The sequence below is a fragment of the Cryptosporidium hominis genome (assembly GCF_000006425.1).
Source record: "Cryptosporidium hominis TU502 chromosome 4 CHRO014133, whole genome shotgun sequence".
NCBI classification, from domain to species: domain Eukaryota; phylum Apicomplexa; class Conoidasida; order Eucoccidiorida; family Cryptosporidiidae; genus Cryptosporidium; species Cryptosporidium hominis.
In genome coordinates, this window is record NW_667464.1 from 66,073 (window position 1) to 86,681 (window position 20,609).

The 20,609-nt window shown below is 32.2% G+C and overlaps 14 protein-coding genes and 3 non-coding genes across 17 annotated transcripts; 11 read left to right on the forward strand and 6 right to left on the reverse strand.

Annotated features, from left to right (window-relative positions):
- Positions 1-97: 97 nt before the first annotated feature.
- On the forward strand, positions 98-1,414 carry Chro.40346 (NifS-like protein). The annotated part of the gene is made up of 1 exon (XM_663557.1): positions 98-1,414. The coding sequence occupies one exon, from the start codon at positions 98-100 to the stop codon at positions 1,412-1,414; it is 1,317 nt and encodes a 438-aa protein (XP_668649.1).
- Positions 1,415-1,605: 191 nt separating this feature from the next.
- Chro.40345 (hypothetical protein) lies at positions 1,606-2,598 on the forward strand. The annotated part of the gene is made up of 1 exon (XM_663558.1): positions 1,606-2,598. One exon carries the CDS (start codon positions 1,606-1,608, stop codon positions 2,596-2,598), a length of 993 nt encoding a protein of 330 aa, XP_668650.1.
- A 296-nt stretch (positions 2,599-2,894) lies between these two features.
- Chro.40344 (hypothetical protein) lies at positions 2,895-4,049 on the forward strand. Its single annotated transcript, XM_663559.1, has 1 exon — positions 2,895-4,049. The coding sequence occupies one exon, from the start codon at positions 2,895-2,897 to the stop codon at positions 4,047-4,049; it is 1,155 nt and encodes a 384-aa protein (XP_668651.1).
- A 105-nt stretch (positions 4,050-4,154) lies between these two features.
- Chro.40343 (COG1196: chromosome segregation ATPases) lies at positions 4,155-4,970 on the forward strand. The annotated part of the gene is made up of 1 exon (XM_663560.1): positions 4,155-4,970. One exon carries the CDS (start codon positions 4,155-4,157, stop codon positions 4,968-4,970), a length of 816 nt encoding a protein of 271 aa, XP_668652.1.
- A 28-nt stretch (positions 4,971-4,998) lies between these two features.
- Chro.40342 (hypothetical protein) lies at positions 4,999-5,259 on the reverse strand. The annotated part of the gene is made up of 1 exon (XM_663561.1): positions 4,999-5,259. One exon carries the CDS (start codon positions 5,257-5,259, stop codon positions 4,999-5,001), a length of 261 nt encoding a protein of 86 aa, XP_668653.1.
- A 526-nt stretch (positions 5,260-5,785) lies between these two features.
- On the forward strand, positions 5,786-7,894 carry Chro.40341 (DEAD box polypeptide, Y chromosome-related). The annotated part of the gene is made up of 1 exon (XM_663562.1): positions 5,786-7,894. The coding sequence occupies one exon, from the start codon at positions 5,786-5,788 to the stop codon at positions 7,892-7,894; it is 2,109 nt and encodes a 702-aa protein (XP_668654.1).
- A 135-nt stretch (positions 7,895-8,029) lies between these two features.
- On the reverse strand, positions 8,030-9,373 carry Chro.40340 (glycosyl transferase). Its single annotated transcript, XM_663563.1, has 1 exon — positions 8,030-9,373. The coding sequence occupies one exon, from the start codon at positions 9,371-9,373 to the stop codon at positions 8,030-8,032; it is 1,344 nt and encodes a 447-aa protein (XP_668655.1).
- Positions 9,374-9,968: 595 nt separating this feature from the next.
- On the forward strand, positions 9,969-11,234 carry Chro.40339 (rhoGAP protein). Its single annotated transcript, XM_663564.1, has 1 exon — positions 9,969-11,234. One exon carries the CDS (start codon positions 9,969-9,971, stop codon positions 11,232-11,234), a length of 1,266 nt encoding a protein of 421 aa, XP_668656.1.
- Positions 11,235-11,353: 119 nt separating this feature from the next.
- Positions 11,354-11,428, reverse strand: trnI. Its single transcript has one exon. It is a non-coding gene; the product is annotated as a tRNA-Ile (tRNA).
- Positions 11,429-11,679: 251 nt separating this feature from the next.
- trnT lies at positions 11,680-11,752 on the forward strand. Its single transcript has one exon. It is a non-coding gene; the product is annotated as a tRNA-Thr (tRNA).
- Positions 11,753-11,901: 149 nt separating this feature from the next.
- Positions 11,902-13,800, forward strand: Chro.40338 (UV endonuclease; Rad1p). The annotated part of the gene is made up of 1 exon (XM_663565.1): positions 11,902-13,800. One exon carries the CDS (start codon positions 11,902-11,904, stop codon positions 13,798-13,800), a length of 1,899 nt encoding a protein of 632 aa, XP_668657.1.
- Positions 13,801-14,270: 470 nt separating this feature from the next.
- Chro.40337 (repair endonuclease (gb|AAF01274.1)) lies at positions 14,271-14,948 on the forward strand. The annotated part of the gene is made up of 1 exon (XM_663566.1): positions 14,271-14,948. One exon carries the CDS (start codon positions 14,271-14,273, stop codon positions 14,946-14,948), a length of 678 nt encoding a protein of 225 aa, XP_668658.1.
- Positions 14,949-14,951: 3 nt separating this feature from the next.
- On the reverse strand, positions 14,952-16,019 carry Chro.40336 (hypothetical protein). Its single annotated transcript, XM_663567.1, has 1 exon — positions 14,952-16,019. The coding sequence occupies one exon, from the start codon at positions 16,017-16,019 to the stop codon at positions 14,952-14,954; it is 1,068 nt and encodes a 355-aa protein (XP_668659.1).
- An 885-nt stretch (positions 16,020-16,904) lies between these two features.
- On the forward strand, positions 16,905-17,225 carry Chro.40335 (RIKEN cDNA 2610100K07 gene). The annotated part of the gene is made up of 1 exon (XM_663568.1): positions 16,905-17,225. One exon carries the CDS (start codon positions 16,905-16,907, stop codon positions 17,223-17,225), a length of 321 nt encoding a protein of 106 aa, XP_668660.1.
- Positions 17,226-17,594: 369 nt separating this feature from the next.
- Positions 17,595-17,668, reverse strand: trnV. The gene has a single exon. It is a non-coding gene; the product is annotated as a tRNA-Val (tRNA).
- A 52-nt stretch (positions 17,669-17,720) lies between these two features.
- Positions 17,721-19,766, reverse strand: Chro.40334 (Vps52 / Sac2 family protein). The annotated part of the gene is made up of 1 exon (XM_663569.1): positions 17,721-19,766. One exon carries the CDS (start codon positions 19,764-19,766, stop codon positions 17,721-17,723), a length of 2,046 nt encoding a protein of 681 aa, XP_668661.1.
- Positions 19,767-20,091: 325 nt separating this feature from the next.
- Positions 20,092-20,502, forward strand: Chro.40333 (hypothetical protein). Its single annotated transcript, XM_663570.1, has 1 exon — positions 20,092-20,502. The coding sequence occupies one exon, from the start codon at positions 20,092-20,094 to the stop codon at positions 20,500-20,502; it is 411 nt and encodes a 136-aa protein (XP_668662.1).
- Positions 20,503-20,609: the final 107 nt, after the last annotated feature.

Below are 20,609 nucleotides of genomic sequence, written 5' to 3' on the forward strand. Positions count from 1 at the left end.
ATATGCAGACTCTTAAGCGGTTAGTTTCCCCCTGAAATTAATTCACTCTAATGCTGACAATAAATTTGTGGAGCTTCATTGAATAACATTAGGAGTTATGATCGTTCACAGATATTGTAGGCAATGGGCACCAAGCGTTGTAAGAGGTATCTCGAAGGTTGCATTTTTTTCATCAATGAGTTCCATTGCTAAAAAGAGACCAGCATACTTTGATTACCAAGCTACAACGCCTGTTGACCCAAGAGTTTTAGATAAAATGATGCCTTTTTTTACGGAGAAGTTTGGAAACTCTCATTCTAGAACTCATGGGTATGGATGGGAAGCAGAAGAAGCTGTAGAGAATGCAAGAACTAATATTGCGAACCTTATTAAATGCTTGCCCAAAGAAATAATCTTTACCTCAGGAGCAACTGAATCTAATAATACAATAATTAGGGGAGTATGCGACATTTATGGTGATATAGAAAATAAAAAGAATCACATTATTACTACTCAAATCGAACACAAATGTGTTCTGTCAACATTAAGAGAACTTGAACTAAAAGGTTTCAGGGTGACTTATCTTAAAGTCAACAATAAAGGCCTTATTTCTTTAGAGGAGTTGGAAAAGTCCATAATCCCTGGAGAGACTATTCTGGCTTCTATTATGCATGTCAACAATGAGATTGGAGTAATTCAGCCTATGAATTTAATAGGAGAAATTTGTAAAAAATATAATGTTCTTTTCCATAGTGATGTAGCCCAGGGACTGGGAAAAATCAATATTGATGTTGATAAGTGGAATGCAGACTTTTTATCTCTTTCTGCACATAAGGTGTATGGTCCGAAAGGAATAGGAGCATTTTATATTCGTAGTAAGCCTAGAAGACGGATAAAACCACTAATTTTTGGTGGCGGTCAGGAGCGAGGAATGAGATCTGGTACGATGCCAGTACCATTAGCTGTTGGATTTGGTGAAGCATGTAAGATTGCTTCTTCTGAAATGAATTCTGATTCTATACACGTCAAGTCTCTATATGATAAACTTTACAAAGGAATTACCACTCAACTACCAGATGTAGAACTCAACGGGTGCGGCGTAAACCGTATGTTTGGGAATCTAAACTTAAGTTTTACTGGAGTTGAAGGGGAGTCACTAATGATGAAGCTATATTCTTTGGCTTTATCATCCGGAAGTGCATGCACATCTGCATCATTGGAACCATCGTATGTTTTAAGAGCAATCGGCGTCGGAGAAGATGTTGCCCATACATCCATTCGCTTTGGACTGGGGAGGTTCACTAAACACGAAGATGTAGATAAGGCTGTTAAAGAAATTGTTGAGTCTGTAACTCTTTTGAGAAAGATGTCCCCTCTTTGGGATTCTATTACAGATACAAAGGTTAAAGATGAGGAGTCACTCAAATGGACATGAAACTACTTTGAATATACGAAAACTTAAATTTAAGTAGGATATAAAATTTATTATTTCAATAGTAGGTTGACAAGATTAAATATTTTTTCGAATTCGACTAAAAATTTTATTTGTTCGAAAGCATCCTGCGCGATGGCGCCCATTATTGGATACACTTACAAGATTACCTATGAAAAACAAAATTTAAGGTAATGGGTATAGCTGTGTTGTTCCTCATTATATTTTTGCAGCTGTTTATGAGTATTCGTGGCGGACTGAATTTGTCTGATGGCACTGTCGAAGTTGTTGGCTCTGATTATAGATATTTGAGAAAGATAAGTGATTTACGGCCATTAAGACTTAGCACATTTGGACACTTGTCTCGCTCAGAAACTCCTAAATATACTGTTATATTTATGCATGGATTTGTAGTTGACAGTAGCGCTCTATATCGGCTAACCTCAAAATTTTTTGTTAGAATGGTACGCCACCTGGATCACTACGATCAGGATTATAGCAATAATGTTCAACTAATTGCTCCAAACTGGCACAAAGAATTTCTCCCTTTTACTGAAGAGATACCAAATGAGACTATTACCACATTCAAAGCAGGAAGACCTTCTGCTGATCAATACATCTTACAGGTATTGAGTTTAATTGCCTTCATTAATAGCTTGGTAAGGCAAGGTATTATTCCTTCACTTGAAAATACAGGTATACAGGGAAATTGTCTGGGAGGTATTATTGGTATTGCTGCGGCCCTTGGAATGAAATCAAATATTGGAGCAGTTGCAACATGCAACTCTGCTTTATTACATCCTGACTTAATTAGGAGGAAGATACTTAGAAAGTCTGCTATAAGTACTTCTTTTTTGTTAGTTCAAGGTGATGAAGATAAGATAATCTACCACAAATTCGCATCTGTAACCGAGTCCATTCTTAGAGATTGGGGTGCCAAAAATGTGTTACTACATAAAACAAGAGGTGGGCACTTCTCTGTCATGGCAAAGCATTTATATACAGGTTTCAGATTCATTGCATCCGTTCTCCTTAAAAGGCAGGAAATATTCCGCCTCGAAGATTCTTATAACACTAAATTAATTGCAAAAACTAAGAGGAGAGTTGAAAATGTCTCAGAAATTGTTCCAATTGTTCCTAAAGTAACACCTAATGATGATATTCAAAGCTTTAATAGCACTACATGATTGCTATTTTAATTGCAAATATTTCGAGTTTGGTATTCAAATATTTGAAGAAAGATTTTATGTACTTATACACTTTCCGCATGCGGCTTTAATGATCGAAAACAAATATGAAACTTCTCTATTAAGAAGTACTTTCTTAACCATAGTAATAGATGCAAGTATTCATTATACTGCTTTCTTATAACTAAAACAATTAGTTTTTTATTTTGCGTTTATTTCTTTCACTATTCGTTTTTTTTTTACTAAGATAGCAGGAAGATACCGCCATACAGTTACTTGTCAGCTTTTCTTAAAAAATGCTCGTAAGGCTCGCGAAATTAGTCATTGTTATCGTATTCATAAGTAAATTCACTCCAAATAGTTGTCTTACCCAAAATCCTTTTCAATTTGGTTATAAAGAAGTAGTCCCTGTTGAAGAAAAAAACTCGAGAACATTTTTACTTAGGGAAAGGGCTGACAGCTCAGATATTCCCTTACCGAACCATTTTCCTAATGAACCTTTTTACTCTACGAACGACTACACGCTTGATATTAAAGTCAAGCTAGCATTCTACGGAGATTATATTAATTCTGATTTTGAATATATTAAAGTCAAAGCCAAACATGGACCAAGGATAATAAATACCTGCGGTCATTTTGTTCACAAAAGTTTACCTCCGAAATATACGATTATAGTCTCGCTGGGTGGATTGAGCACTCATGCGTGTTCAGAAGAATCTCTTAAATTTTTTAGGAAATATATCAACTACATTTCAAGCATCTATGGCCTGGAAATTGTAAATTCTACACAATTCATTTTTCTTAACTGGTTCTATCTTGTTTATCATGGATCCAACGACCTTTATTTTTCCAAGAAAATGGTTAGATACTGGATCAGCAAGCCTAAAAAAAAAGATATTATTATACCTGCAGTGAGCTCTGCTGCTTTCATCAACAAATTGTTCCGTATAGGTGTAATTCCTTCACTTTCTGATACAGGAGCATATGGATTATGTATCGGAACATTGAATATTGCCCTTGCTTCGTTATTAATCAAAGAAAATATGAAAGTCGTTGTTCTTAATGCACCGTCCTTTTTTTGGAAAAATTATCTGGAGGATGTAGTGGATGATTCGTTGGTCGGAAAGAAAACAACAAAATACTTTATTCTTAGTGGAAGAAGTGATAGGATCTTCCATTATAAGAGACATGGCAAGAAACTTTCAAATTTTTTGTCTAACTATTCAGATTATGTTAGATATTTTAAACTAAATGCAGATCATGCGGAGCTTATTATTACATATATTTATACAAGCATGCGAATGATTGCGACTGTTCTGCTTGACAAAGAATATTCCATTACATATATTAAAACTAAGGATTATAATAAAATTCCCAAATCATTCTCTCAATCACACTGGTTTAGATATGTCATGTATCAACTTAAAGAAAACGAGCATTTAGAAAAATAAATTTACATTGCGTAATTTATTGCATGTGGCAAACTACAGGCGTGAGGCTGAGGCGCCACGCAATAAGTTATTAATAAGCATTGTTCTTCATAATAACCTTATAAAATGGACATAAACGATGTTACAGCGACAGTTAAAACTGCATTCTGCAACACTCAAATTGCGGAAGCGTTTGCTGCTGCTGTAGTTGCATCTTCTAAGGGGAAGGAAAATGTGATTCAGGAAAGTTATGATTTAGAGATTAAAAAGCTATCAAATGAACTAAATGCTTTAAAAAACTGTATTAACGATATGCAACAATCATTTTTAAATAAATTTGGTGCTGCATCAAATTCAAAAAAAACTTCTGAAGTTAATGATAGTCCGATATGTGAAGAAAACAATATTACTAATGAAGAATTCCTAAATAGAGAATGGAAAACAATGCAAAAATATATTTATGAGCATTTCAAAAATCAAACGGAAATACAATCAAAAGTTAAAGAAATAGAAGATCACATTATTCATGGCAAAGAACATTTCTCACTAAAAAGTAGCGAAATTCATTCTCTAGAAAAAAATCTGGAAGTTAGCACTGAGCACATTACAACCTTGGCACATTTAATAGAGAATCAAAAGGACAAAATTAATTTGTTAGAAGAAAAGGTTGGTCTTTTAGAGAGTAAAATTAATCGCCTAGATGATAGGTTTATCACTAATTTTCAAATATTGGAAAATGTGGCAAAATCAACGGATTCGCTTATGAATATGCTTAATAGCCAAACAAAATCATGGGAGAACTCCCGCAAAATATTTAAAAAATTAAGTAGTGATGCTGATTATCTTTTAAAAAGGACTGCAGATACTTTTGAAGGAAATAGTATTGCGGATGAACTTGTACTACTAATAAAGAAGTTTACTGATGTAATGCAGGGTGTCTAACCACTACATTTTGTTCCGTTTCTAAATTTCACTTATTAATGTAACCCAATTTATTTTGTTGTCTCTCTCTGTACCTTTCTTCCAACATTCCCTTTGGAATACATGTATATAATATGTGTGTGCAAATTTTTCCCTCCTTATTTAATTGAACTTGATTATTAAGTAAAAACGCTTCCTTATTTAGTCTCGCCCAGTCTATTGGCGTTAAATTATTGGGAATCGATGAGATGATCCCTAACTTCTCAGGATACGGATCTGGGGTAGAATTCTCAGTGATAACCTGATTCATCGAAGATTAACTTGTAAAAATTAAGATTAGTTTATATAACCAAATATTATTTTGGCGTTAATACCTTAAGAATGAAGTGATCTTTTTTTTTTTGTTCCAATTATTTTTAACAAAAAAAAAATTACCAGAAATCTAAATAGAGCTCTAAGAGTGGATCCTTCTGAATATTCGCTATGAAACACTAAAGCTGAATAGACACAAACAACTTTAACTTAGAAGAATAATTTTGCAAATAATACTTGTTCCATGCGGAAATAACATTCTGATTGGCGGGATATTAGCTAATCAACAATATGACAAAAAACTAATCTTCAAAGAGATTAAAAGAGCTGAAATTTTGCTACCGATATCAAACATTCGGCTCTAGTAAGTCGGCATCATTCCCTTTGTTAAATGAATATTTTTACACATTTTTTCGAATATACAAAAAAAATAAATAAGACACCGCTCTAAAGTAACATTTATCCGCTCGCTCCTTTTGGTATCGTCTTTTTAATTAAATTAAACAATAAGTAAATTCAAAGAAATGTCTGAAAAGGAGATAGGCACTCGTGATCAACAACAGAATGTTGAACGCCGGAAGGATGGGGCATATATCCCTCCACATAGAAGGCAACAAGGGTTAAGAGAAGATCCTAATTCTAATTTGGCGAGCTTTTCAGGAAATCAAGCTAATTCCTACAATAGTCAAAGAAATAATTCTAGTAGAAATAATATAGATGGTAAACGTAATGATCAGACTAGTAATTTAGGCTTCAGAAAACATAACAATTCTTTTAATGAATCAAACATAAGTGTGGATCGATTTAGTGCGTTGGGAGAGAGGCAATCAAACGCCTCTAACTCGAAGTACCAATATAATGCAGTTACGGGTGGTAATAACGATAGATTTGGCAACCTAAATGAAAAACCTCAGGAAAGGGGCTACAATAAGTACTACAGAAATCGTATTGGCGTTTCAGGTACTGGATGGGACGTAAGAGATGGCAGATCGCTTTATCGAGATGATGAAGACAAAATATTTTCAAAGTCAAAAGAACACAGAGCAGGGATTAATTTTGATGCATACGATAATATTCCGGTGGAAATGACAGGCTCTGATACAAACAAAATCAAGCCAATGCAAAGTTTCATGGAGCTTGAAGGAATACACGAAATATTATTAGATAACATTAGAAGAGTTAAATATGAAAGACCTACTCCAGTTCAGAAGTTCTCCATACCGACTGTTTTAAATGGGAGAGACCTAATGGCATGCGCTCAGACTGGATCTGGCAAAACAGCGGCATTTCTATTTCCAATAGTAATGAAAATGCTAAACGACGGCCCCCCTCCAACTCCTCAACAATCTTCTCTTAGAATAAAGAGAATGGCATACCCGGTTGCTCTTGTTCTATCTCCAACACGTGAACTTGCTATTCAAACTTATGAGGAATCTAGGAAGTTCTGCTTTGGAACTGGAATTCGAACTAATGTATTATATGGTGGAAGCGAAGTTAGGAGTCAAATAATGGACTTAGACAGAGGTTCAGATATTATAGTAGCGACTCCGGGAAGACTTAGAGATTTAATTGATAGGGGAAAAGTTAATCTCAAATTAATCAAATTTTTGATTCTAGACGAGGCTGACAGAATGCTTGATATGGGTTTTGCTCCTCAAATACGGGAAATCGTAGAGGATTCTGAAATGCCTCATAGTCTTGATGGTAGACAGACTGTTATGTTCAGTGCCACCTTCCCACGCGAAATACAACAACTTGCAAAGGACTTCTTACACAACTACATTTTTTTGACTGTTGGAAGGGTTGGCGCAACTAGCGGTTCTATTGTTCAACGTGTTGTATATGCCGAGGAAGACCATAAACCCCGTTTACTAGTTAAACTTTTATTAGAGCAGGGTGAGGGTTTAACAGTCGTTTTTGTTGAAATGAAGCGCAGAGCAGATCAAATAGAAGACTTCCTTATTGACCAAAACTTCCCTGCTGTCTCGATTCATGGGGATAGATCACAACAGGAACGTGAGCATGCACTAAGGCTTTTTAGGAGCGGCCAAAGACCGATCCTAGTGGCTACTGATGTTGCTGCTCGTGGGCTTGATATCCCTAATATTACGCACGTAATTAATTTGGATATGCCCTGCAACATAGATGACTATGTACACAGAATAGGTAGAACTGGCAGAGCCGGAAACACGGGCTTAGCCACGTCTTTTGTCAATGAAAGTAATAAGCCTATATTAAGAGACTTACTTGCAGCATTAGAAGAAAGTGGTCAGGATGCCCCTGAATGGTTCCAAGACATGGTTAAGTCATGCACAGCCTCATTCGGAAGGTATGGTAACAGATTCAACAAGGGTGGGGTATCTAGTTCTCAAAGAGGAAATAGAGGGTTACACAGCTTTGGAAGTGTAGATATTAGAAGTAATCAGGGAGGAAGTAATTGTAGCTCTGTTAATTCTAGCTATGGCTATTCTGGTAATAACTCAAGTTCTGGAAACCAAGGTTCTAATAACGAGCAATGGAGAAACAGAAAGGGTCCGGGGAACCACTCTTACAATGGGGTAGCTGGGAACGGGAATAATGCTTCGCACTCTAAAGTTTCCAATAGAGACTTTGATCACGATGATGCATGGTAAACAGCAACAAATTGCGCAGTGTTTGATACCGATGTTATCATATGAATTGCTATCATTTAATTAATTTTTTTATAGTATTCTAAACGACTAATAATAGAGCGATGTCTACGACATCTTGCTTTTCTATATTTTAAGTTATATATTTAGAGCTCTCCAACATGTCTTTCCAAACGAGATATTATCCTGATACCTTTCAAATACTGACTTAAGTGCATTGTTTAAAATGCCTTGAATAGCTGGGCTTTCATAGTAAATGATTGCATGTGTGAGTTTTTCCACAAACTCCTGGATGTTCGATGCCAAGAACCCGACATCTTGTCCATTGAATCTCGTTAGGATGTCTTTCTCAGGCCCTCCTGACTTGTGTGCAAACGTTAACAAGCCGGAGCAGACGAATTCTGCAACGCAGATACCAAAATGTTCATCTTCCATTGTGTGGATTGCAAACCTTGATGTGCTCATAATATTCTGCAACTCTGTTGAACTTGAATTAATAACTAGCTCTAACTTCTCTTCAAGCTTCTCATCTACTATCATTTGTTTAAGGGAATTTAGATAATCCTTGTATTTAGGATTTGAATCCTGTGAAGTTCCACACATTTTAAACCTTATTTCTTCATAGATTTTTTCAAGCCTAATTTTCTCTTCTTTGCTCGCTTTATTAATAATTTCCTTGATCCTTTTAAGTACTCCAGAGAAAATTCGTATTTGTACAAAATGATTTTTTTCAACTCTAAATTGTGAAAGTGAAATAATCACATTTTTTCTTAGTTTTGGATCTACTAACTTATTTAGTGAATGATCTATATTTATAGGTGGATAGCAAACACTCATTTCAATAGAATTTTTCTCCCAAAGCTCATTAAGCTTATTAAACGTCCAATTTGAATTTACAACAACCTTGTTTGCAAGACCAATACTAAGTTTATAAACAAACAAGAATAGTTTTAAGTAAAAATATCTTAGAATATTCCTTTCCCTTTCACTTTCAATATTTTCTTTGCTAACTTGAGGATAATGAATATATGTTGAAATATGTTTAGTTGTTGGGAGAACTCTTGCTGGTATTAGTGCAAACGGGAATCCTGCTGTTTCTACAAAAACTTCCGGAAATGGCCAGCTAAACAATAAACCCTCCAGAGAAACAATTAAAGCTGCTAAGTTTACACTCCAGAGTCTAAAAAATGCAAGTTGTAAAAGAAACCCTAACTTTAATTCGACGATTTTAATCCTGTCAACAAACTCGGGACGATTTAAAGGGATTCTAAATAAACTCTCAACTTTCTTAACAATTTCAGTCCTATCAAGTTTACAAGTAGAATATATCACAACCTTATTTTTTATATTGGTATTTAGAACTTCATATATAATACACCATAATACCTTTTCGCCCCCACCAAAGTTACCACACTGAGGATGAAAAAATCCTATTGTACTTTTTCTCTCTTCCTTCCAAATTTTGAAAGAATTAAAAATCATATTTAGGTAAAGATCGTAACACACGAAATGCAAAATAAGCGTACTAATTCATTTATGTATCTTACTAAGCCCAGTCGAAATTATTTGTAATACCGCCTGAAAATAAGTCATCTATAAAAAGATATCGAACTAAATCTACCAATCACATTGAAAACGAATTATTATGTACGAAATGTAAATAGTTTTCTTGGCCTTATTACCACGGACCATTTAAATACATATAGTCGAAACAATATTGCCAAGACATGACGGGAATGTAGAAACATGTTAATATCTAATAAGTAATGCAATTATATGAAATAAAAAATCATTCGGCAAAAATAAAGCAAACATTCACATATATTAGTAACCAATTATTATGCTTCTACGTAATACAGGATATTACATGGACTCGGATGCTGAAGTCGATCCCAGCTATTACGAAGCAATAATAGAAGCAACTCAGGATAAAGTATTTAATAGGTAAGTAAACAAAAATATACTATACACATCGCTTAAACAAGTAAAATTAACTTCCTAAAAATCCATATTAAGCTATGAAGAAACGAGGTTTATTTTTTATTTAGGAGATGATGTTCTTCAAAGGCCAGTAATAATGTTGGTATCTTGTTTTCTTCCTCCCACAGTAGATGAACTTGATAAGGCAATGAGATATGCAGTTCATTACACTAAAGAATTTGTGAGAACCGAATTTATTATCATTCAATGTTTAACTAGGACAAATATTCTAAGCGATGGCAGCTCAAACTTTCTACAGCAATTTTATTCTCTATTACCTACAGAATATAAAAAAAATCTAAAAAAAGTGATAATGTTTCATTATGGTGTAAGTAATCGTGCATTATTAACGATTACAAGTTCTTACATGTCTCCGAGGTTTATGAGAAAGCTCGAGTATGCAGATTCAATAAGAGAATTATATCGCTTTATTCCTGACATTTCAGAAGAAGAGTTACTAAATAGACTACCTTTTATTGTTAAGCACGATGACGCAGAACTCCTAGGATTAGAGGCTCCGGCATTATTATCGATGAGCTTATTGGAGCAATGTATTTGTAATGGTTATAATGTTCCAGGATATGGTAAAATACCAGCCATCATTGTTGATTTCGTCCAAAAGCTATCTAAACCTGACATTGTTATAATTCCAAATTTGTTTAGCTTACAAACATCTGCCGACAAACTTACTTCAATAATTGGAGAAGTTGATAGTGGAGTTCCATTCAGATCTGCTGATTCAGATCCATCTACCCTAGTGTCTGCATTTAAATTGATACTCAATTCTTTGGATGAGCCTTTACTAGGTTCGGAAACATTTCATTCAATTGTAAGACAATGTAAAAGCTCAGGCACCCATGAATTAGCCCACAGCTTCTATATTAATTTCCTTAAGGAGACTATTTCAAAGTTACCAGATAGTTCAAAATTGGTAATAAAATTCTTAGTTGATTTCCTACATTTTGTTTCAACAAAGTCAAGCATTAATAATATGACAGCACATAAAATTGCTGAAATTTTATCCCCTGCATTTTGTAGACCTAATAGTATGAAAAACATTACGATGTATCAATCTATTCCACCATGTGTTGAATGTATCACAGTACTTATTTCAGATTGCCAAAGTATTTTTAACAATATTTTACCCGATATTAATTCATTTGACCATCTGCGTGAAGTAAAAGAGAACCTCAGAAAGAAGCAACTTGAAGAGGCTGAAGAAGAGGAAGAAGCAGAAGAAGAAGTAGAAGAAGAGGAAGAAGCAGAAGAAGAAGTAGAAGAAGAGGAAGAAGAGGAAGAAGGGCAACCAGAATTATTAGGAACCGGGGACAAAGACGAAGTTGAGAGCGAAGAAAACAACTGAGAACGCTTTTTCTTATTGAAACCAATATCTATTCTTGCCAATTGCTATAGTCTCATCGCTCGTTTATTTATTAAGGAATTGATGTCAATTTTTTTTATTTTCTTGTAACTATGAAAAAGTTCTCCCGGCGAGGATCGAACTCGCGACCTTCGGCTCATAAGACCGACGCTCTAACCGAGCTGAGCTACAGGAGAAACTCACTATGTGACGGCTGCAAATTAAAGTTATTCAAATATTAAGGTATCCATTTTGAATAATTTAATTTGTGTTAAACTTTTTTTGTAGCCAACAAATTATTTCTGTAGATCGGTACTTAACATTAGTACCGCTGCCTAAAAAAAAATATTTTATGAGACAAAATCTGATAGTTATGTACATAAAATCTATTGAATGTTAATTTTTGCTTTCATTAATTAGCTTTTAATTCCCTATGCACACCTAGTTAGCCTCCGTAGCATAGTGGTAATGCGTTCGCTTCGTAAGCGAAATATCCAGGGTTCAATCCCCTGCGTGGGGCTGGTTTTTGGTAAAATTCGTACTTAAATTAGAATTATATTTTGCAACTTATTGCCATTGTTTAATAAGCATACTAATAAAAATTGTACTATGTTAAACCACAGATATTATATTTATGCGTATCTCTTGAATATATTTTTAATGGGGAAAAATGCAGCTATTACCTTTTCAAAAATCAATACTGAATGATATTAATAATCACAAGTCTTGCCTAATCATCCTAAGTAAAGGCCTTGGTATTTTTAATATCGTCTACAAATACTTGGCTAACACAGAAATCAATGCAGGGAATTCTATTTTTATTTTAAACTTATCAGTACCTGAAGTTGATTCTTTTAAGCTGTTTGTGCAAAATATGGATCAAAAGCAACATGATGAAAATAAAGATAAATTTACGAGAAATGGTTCTCTTCTTTCTAGTAAACTTGTGGCTATTAATTCAGAAATGAATTTAAACAAAAGAAAGGCATTTTACAGTAATGGTGGGATATATATTATCACTTCAAGAATCCTATTAACCGATCTATTATCAGAAAAGCTCGATTTTTCACATATAGATGGTATTATATTATTTAATGCAGAGAGCTTAAATGTTAGAAATTGGAATGATGCGTTTATTCTACAATTATTTAAAAGCAAAAATCCAAATGGGTTCATTAAAGGAATTTCACAACGCCCAGAAATTCTAAATCAGGGATATTTTGGGCCCGGAATTACCATGAGATATTTAGGGGCAACTGATTTATTTTTATACCCAAGAAATAATATTATTGTTGAAGAATCGTTTAAACTTACTCAGAAAATAAAAGTAATAGAAAAGTCAGTAAAGGCAACTGAATACTTTTATGTTATACAAAAGTGCATTAAAATATTATTGGAAAAAGGGCTACACGAAATTTTGAAATTTAATCCAAACATTGAATTAACCATGTATGACTTGCTATATAACTCATCAAAAAAATTAAAAAATAAAATTGAGTCATTAACGCAAGATTTGTGGTATAAAATGACGTCTAAACACAAACAAATTACAAAGGATATTATATCTTTAAGAAATTTGCTTGAATTGCTATATTTATCAGATGCATCTGAATTCTTTTTTTGTTTAGAATGCATTCGATCATCAAAACTTATTGATACTTCTTGGATGTTAACTACAGAATTTGAAACTTTATATAAAGTATCAAGATCAAGAATATTTAGAATCAACAATGAAGCTAATAATAATAGCAGTGGATCTGAAACTCCTTTTACTCTTTCTCTTGAGGTTAATCCTGTATATATTCAATTAATTGATATTATCTCAAATATTGGTAAAGAACTCACTGATAATGATATTTCTACTTTATTACAAGAAAATGATTTATATGCTAGGCTTTCAGTCAAAAAAAATCAAATTGAATTGAACTCTAACTTAAATTCTTTGGGAAAAAATGCTGAAACAAAAACTTGTGATGAAACAATTTTTGTAGAAACGGATGGTATCGAATATGACCTGGATCAAAACGAATACTCGCAAATAAATGAAAAATATGTGGAAATATGTTCGAATACATTGAATAATAACAACTTTGCGCATAAAGTTCCAGAATATAGAGTTCTACTTATCATTCCCGATGAATTCTACCTTACAATTGCTGATGTCGAATTTTTGGTACTAAATGGCCCACAAAATTTTTCTGCTATGAAATTAATTGAAACTTTACAAAATATCGAATTTGACTTAGTGTCTGGAGTGTCGAATATAATTACAAAAATAATATCTTCTTTTGGAGCTACAACCTGTACTAATTCTAATGAAAAACTTCATTCTTTTAATCAACTTAGAGACCTATTATCAAAACTAATTAAAAATAATAGTAATCTAAATTGCTCATACTCTTATAATGATTTAATAATTAATTCTATCCCAAATTTGAGTGTATCTGAAAATAATGATTTAAACCAAATAATCAAAAACGACAGAATTAATCCAAAAATAATCATTAGTTATCCGAGTGTTAAAGTGCAAGGTAAGAAAACAATCGTTTTTCTTCTAAAATCTAATTAATTTTTAGGGAAATTCTGGAATATACTCTCATTACATTTGCCGCATCTAATTATAATGTTGGATCCTGACATTTCATTGCTCAGGGAAATCGAATTATTTACTGCAACTTCAGAGAAAAGTATAAAATTGTATATACAGGTAATTATGATTACAATTCAGAATTCACTTAGGCATGTAAGTTTCAATATTCAAATATTTTATAATTAACAATATTTCTATAGGAAAAGCTCCTTAACGCAATAAAAAGTGAAGAACTCTCATGGATAGGTCTTGAAAGGCACAAAAAAACTTTAGTTGTGCCATTAAGTGACATAACTGAAGGTGAAATATTAGCGAAGCTTAGCAACTCCTCAATTTATCAAGATCGGTATAAAGAAGAAAATGATATTCAAAAAATAATCGTAGATATACGAGAATTTAGGTCATCTCTTCCATATCAGCTTTTTTGCAAAGGAGTTAAAATAATTCCTATGAGCTTAGAAATAGGAGATTACGTAATATCTCGCGATGTATGTATTGAACGGAAGTCACTACCTGACTTAGTAAACTCACTTAGTAATGGAAGGCTATTTACGCAATTGCAATGGATTTCAAAACATTATTCCACCCCTGTAATATTAATTGAATTAAATAGCTTGATAGAAATATTAAATCATCAAGGAATGCAACAAAATTTTTTACCAGTGAAGTTTAATTCTTGCGACATTTATTTGAAATTAATTCTTCTAACAAGGCATTTTCCTAATATTAAACTTATTTGGAGTTGCAATTCGTCATTTTCTTCATTAGTTATTCTCCGCATCAAGAAAGATAGAGAGCAACCTAATCTGAAAGATGCTAGTACTTTGAATACTGGAATTCTTAAAGCAAATGATATTTTAATTGAAAAAGAAAAAAAATCTAAAGGTAAAAAAAGAAAAGTATCCTCAGACTCGACCAAATCCAATTATTATGCAACTGCATTTCTAAGGTATCTACCTGGGATAAATGCCAAAAATATTAAAGTTCTTACCTCTAACTTTCGCTCAATTAAAGAAATAATTAATGCGCCATTGGAAAATTTAATAAACCATTTAGGGATCTCATTTGGAACATCTCTTTTCAGAGCATTGCATGAGGGCTACTCAGAAAATATTAATCTGAGATAATTGTTAATTGATTAAATCGCTAGCATGTTCATAAGTACTTTCATTTAATGACAAATTATTCGATTTTGAAAAACCATCAACAAAACTGTTTGAATATAAATTCGAACGTCGTGCTCTACCTCTTAAATTCTTCTGAGCTGGCGACTTCTCTGCGCGCTTGTGCTCAAGAAACTCAATTGCTACTTTAAGCGCAGCGGCAACTGTTCCATGTTCTTTGGGGTTAAATGATCTGGTCGCTCTTGTTCCTCCCGATGTAATAAACCAAACACGCCATGTTTTCCTTCTAACGCACCAAGAGATTCCAGTGTGTCCAACGACTTTCCAAGATTGTCTTTCTGGATACCACTCTACCCCCTCAATTTCATCAAGCCTTCCTAAAGGAGCTCCTCCGGAAGCAACTAACATGGAAATCTCATCATTGTTTTTATATTTATGGTTATCGGTTTTAATTCGTGTTCCATCGATCATTATATCTGACTTTTGACGTGAAAAGTGAAGCCTCCTACGTATTTCTGAATTGCTCGTTTCAATAGAAGATGAAACATCATCCGATGAATGATCGAATTTACTTTTATTTGTCACTAAATTAGTATCGCTATCTCTATTTGGAATGACCCAAACACCATGCAAGGTAGATGTGTGAGAGACTGACGAGTTATCAGATGATACTCTACCGCAATTATTGCTTAAAGAAAATGTGTCATCTGCATTTAATGAAGTTTGGTTTGTATTTGAATATATGTTCTGATTAGGTGCTTGAAAACTAGTTAAATACTCTCTAAAATTATTATTCCAATAGTTGGGAGCCTCTGAATATTCCAGTTCATTACACACTTGAGTAGCATTTAAACCTTCGAATAATCTTTGGTTCGAATGAATACTATCTTCTTCTACTTCTTGAGAAACCCAAATATATTCATCTCCAATTGTTGCTCTTGCAGGTAATGTAAGTTCATGAAATTGATTTGTGGTAAAAACTGAGCCTACTCCAGGATTGTATATATCTTCAAAACCATCTGGACCTTCAAAGTTATTTATGCACGAATTCCATTCAGAGTAAGAATTGCACATCGATTTCGCTGGAAAAACCTCTTCACTCAGTGGTTTATATATGAAATATTGGAAGCATATATTTGATTGATTTACAAATATAGTAAATCCCACTGCCAATAATTATCTAGATTTTCTCTACATAAATTCAATAATATAATTATGCAAACACCTCAGTCCAATAATTTTTTTTTTTTTTTGAAATAATTCACTGCAAATATAATTTTAAAATAGTATGTTAATCAATATCATTGAAGCATGTATAAATAGGTATCAATCTGGGTACCTGCAATAATAGATGAGGAATTACGACATTACGCTTCAAGACTATACTGCAATTTTTATTTTTTTTTCTGGATATAAAAATGCTAATTTCTGAAAATCTTGTAAATTTGCAATAAAAATTTCTTAAGTTCCACTAATTAAAAAATTCATTAATTTATTATATTATTCACTATTAGTCCCTTTAAAGCTGGGATCTATATGAACTGATTTTTTTGAATACCTTCGTAACAAAGTGCATGCTTTTTTTTTTGTGCATAAATTTGACATTAGCGCCGTCTTGTGAGTATTAATCGCGTACTGGCCTTTTTTTTAATTCATGCCAAGAATTTTATGAAATTTTGTTAATTGATATTCCAGGGACAAATATGGTTGATGAAAAAATTGATAAAATTAGACATAGCGTAAATTGTGATGAAACATCTGACTTTCAACCCAATGATAATTTGACTCCAACGGCAAAAGAGAAAGGAAATGAGGTAGGTTTTTGGAAATATGTCTGACTTTTTTTCATGATTAAAATTTAAGGAGTTTAATAATAAAGAATATGAGAAAGCTATTGAGCATTGGCTTAGAGCATACAGGTCATGTTGTTATATTTTGTCAAAAAATGTTTATTCTGAAATGCCAGACAAAGACAAGGAAATTAAGGTCTTAAAAATGCAATTAGACTCTAATCTATCTATTGCGTACTTGAAGCTCCAAGACTATCCAAACGCTATACACTATGCAAATAAGGCTCTGGAATATGAATCGAATAATTTGAAAGCATTACACCACAAATGTATAGCGCTATTCGAATTGAGCGAATATAAACAATGCGTTGAATGTGCGGATATAGCTTTGAATGTTGAGCCCAACAATGTTGTTTTCAAAAAAGTTAGGTATAATGCTCTGTTAAAACAAAAACAATACATTTCAAAAAGCAAAAAAATTGTAAGTTAAACAATTTAATTTGAAAAAAAAAAAAATAACCTTCGATAGAGCGAAGCGCTATTCAAAAACTCAAAAGCCAATGAAGAATCTGTTGTAAAACCAAAGCAATATTTACTAAAAGTATTAGTAGAGTGTTTTGACTTATTTTTCAATTCTAAAGTTGGAAGGAATTTTATCAATATTATTTCAAAAATTTGTCCGATAAGAGTAGTGAATGCTTTTGTAAAATAGGATATCTTGATTAAATGATTGCTAAATATTAAATCGAAAACCTATTCATTTCTGTGAAAATTATATTATTATAAACTAATATGATTCTTTTTTAGGTCGAACTCAAAAGGACCAGAAGTCGAGTGCAAAAAAAAAATCCGCATAAAGTACGGGCTACGAGACTCGAACTCGTGATCTCTTGCGTGTAAGGCAAGCGTCATAACCACCTAGACCAAGCCCGCTGCTACGTGTAACCAACAAAAGAAATAAAAATATTGTTAAAATCTAAGAACTTCAGGTAAATAAGTCAGTTCTTGTATTAGTAGGGTATAAACAACTCTGAATATAATCTAATATTACCTCAATATCTACCTTATTCTTTTCCAATAATCCGCTTATTTCGTGTTCATTTTTTATGGCATTTATGAACTTGGAATATCTCATTGCAATGGTAGTTCCAAGCAGTCTTAATATCTCCTCGCTTGTATGAAAGTTTGAAAATGACGTTAATGTAGCTTGTAATTCAATATCAATATTTTTTTTCCAAGTATTATTAAAGCTTGTGAGTATTTTGTTAATATATTCTATATTAACTTCGCTTAAGCAGAATTTTGAATCAATAACTTGCATTATTCCAGAATATGAATTATTCAAGCGATATTCAATATATTTTTGTGTGTATTCACGGAATAAATGCTGAAAATTATCCAAGGAAATTCCGTTTTTTCCTCGTAACACTGAAATTATCGCGTCAGCATTGTTAATTATAAATATACAACCTTCTTCAGGTCCAATGTAATTTTCATTTTGCAAAAATTCATTTGATGACAGCAACCAATTGATTAGGGACGATTGAACTCTGTCAATTAGTTTCTTTATTTGATCGTTGTGACCATCCGGTTCATCTATTAGTTTTGTTAAAACCGTTAATAATTCTGAAACTCTGCGAGTAATAGGATTTAGATGCGGTCGTTTGTCTGAAATGCATAATTTGATAAATTCACGGTTTGAGAGAGAAGACAATGAATAAATCTGGAAAATAATTGAAGACTCCAATGAAATGTAAATTGTTTGACTTTGCATGCCATAATATTCAAACAAAGAGCTTGAATCTGTTATAGCATTTACAAAGACTTTCAACTTTGATTCAGTAAGACGCTTAAATTTGAGTATTATGTTGTACAATATTGATAGACCGGTAGTATCGTTTGTTTTCAATATTGAAAATTGAAATAATTCTAAAGTCTTTATCAAATGATCATCAAAAATTTGATGTAGAATATCCTTTAATGCATTATCAAAAAGTTGCCTAGTAAATTCGAAGATCGATATGAATGCCTTATATATCATCTTCTGTGATTTAAAAAAAATCTCCTCTATTTTAAATATCTTTTTTGGCTTTGAAAAAAATGATTCCTCTACAGGTTCACCGATCGACAAATAAAAGTTGTTTAAAATTTGTTCTCTTTCGAATAGTACTGAGTGATATTTTTCATAATCTTTGGAAGTAATTATAACACCTTGTTCGTATTTATTCTGGCAAAGCCCTTCTATTTCTTTAACAATTTGTGAAAACAGCCTTGATGCAAACATAATATATCTTTCCCTAAAAAAATCAATTTCGCTTGCATTTAAGGTTAATTCCTTTATGACTTTACTCAATCTGATTAATTCAGAAAATGTGACCGAATTTGAATATCCTGTTTCCATTATTATGAACATAGATTCTTTATTGGAAAATAACGAATTTAAATTGCACTTTATTCTATTTACAACAATATTAAACAATGAGCTATATAATAAATAAAGCTCCCTTCCTATTTTTGTTTTTCTAATGTACGTGTTTTTTATAGTATTTAATTTGTCTAATAAACTTTTCAAGGGAATATAATAATCCTTATTGAGCTCGGCATTCTTTATTTCATCTATTAAATCATAACTAACAACTGTTTTATCAATGAAATTTTGAATCTTTTCGTGCAAAAGTTTAATTGACTGTAAGCTATTTTGTAGCATAATAAACTCATCTTTAATGGCCTCTACCTTAATCGAATACATCGATACTTCATTCTGTAATAATGAAAACAAACTATAAACTAAGTCAACAGAATAGCAAAATATTGAATTACTATTATTAAATTCAATTACTTTACTTCCCAATTTAATAACTGTATTAATGAAATGTTGATAATGAAGTTCTTCCCCAATATTTTTAGCTAAATTTGTTATAGAATTTCGGTTACAAATCAATTTTGCATATTTTAAGTCGTCATTTGAACCTTTATAGTTATTCAAAAACCATTCACTAGATAATTCTAATAATGCAGCTCCTTTATTCATTGTTTAATTAATATTGCAATAAATTTTGCCCATTTCCGCGAAGTTTTTATTTTACCCCACACTGTGTATAACTTATTAAATGCATTAAAAAAAATTTATTGAATTATAACAATTGTGAAGCATTTATCATTGCCTAACGTAAATAAAGTTTATAATAGATAAAGAAACCCATTTATAATTTTTTTTCCTTTAAAATTCGTTTTTAGATCAACAATTAATATTTGTATGAGATGTCATGTCTTTTAAAGAGGTCAATTAGGACTTTGTTAAGAAGATTTTTACTAAATGAAAAATATATACTTATAAATTAATTAATAACATTAATATGAGCGATTTAGACGAATTAATTGAAGAATATGATCCCTATATTGAAGGAAAATTTTCTGAGAATTTAGATGAAAGTTATGACGAAAATAGTATGGAATTTTGTTCTCCAAGATTTGGTGAATTAAACTACTCTGAAGAAAATTCTGGTGGTGAAACAGATAAAGGAGAAGATATACACATTTACAAAGAAGGTGATTTACAACTTTATTCTGATTCAGAAGAATTAATTGAAGATTTTAACAAAGATAAAGAATATTTATTAACAGAAATTGGCAAAAATAATGAAAATAATGTTATTCACAATATTCAAAAATCTAATAATCTTATTAGCAAATATAATAAATCAATTATATCTCCAAAAAAACTAATAAATAGTGATGAAAATAATGAACCCAATCTGGGAAACTGAATCTGAATATAATCACCCTACTATATTTAAAACTAATTTGGATGAAGGGAAAAAAAAATATATGTCTAAAAACTTAAACCCCACAGATCAAATGGAATTTCCTATAT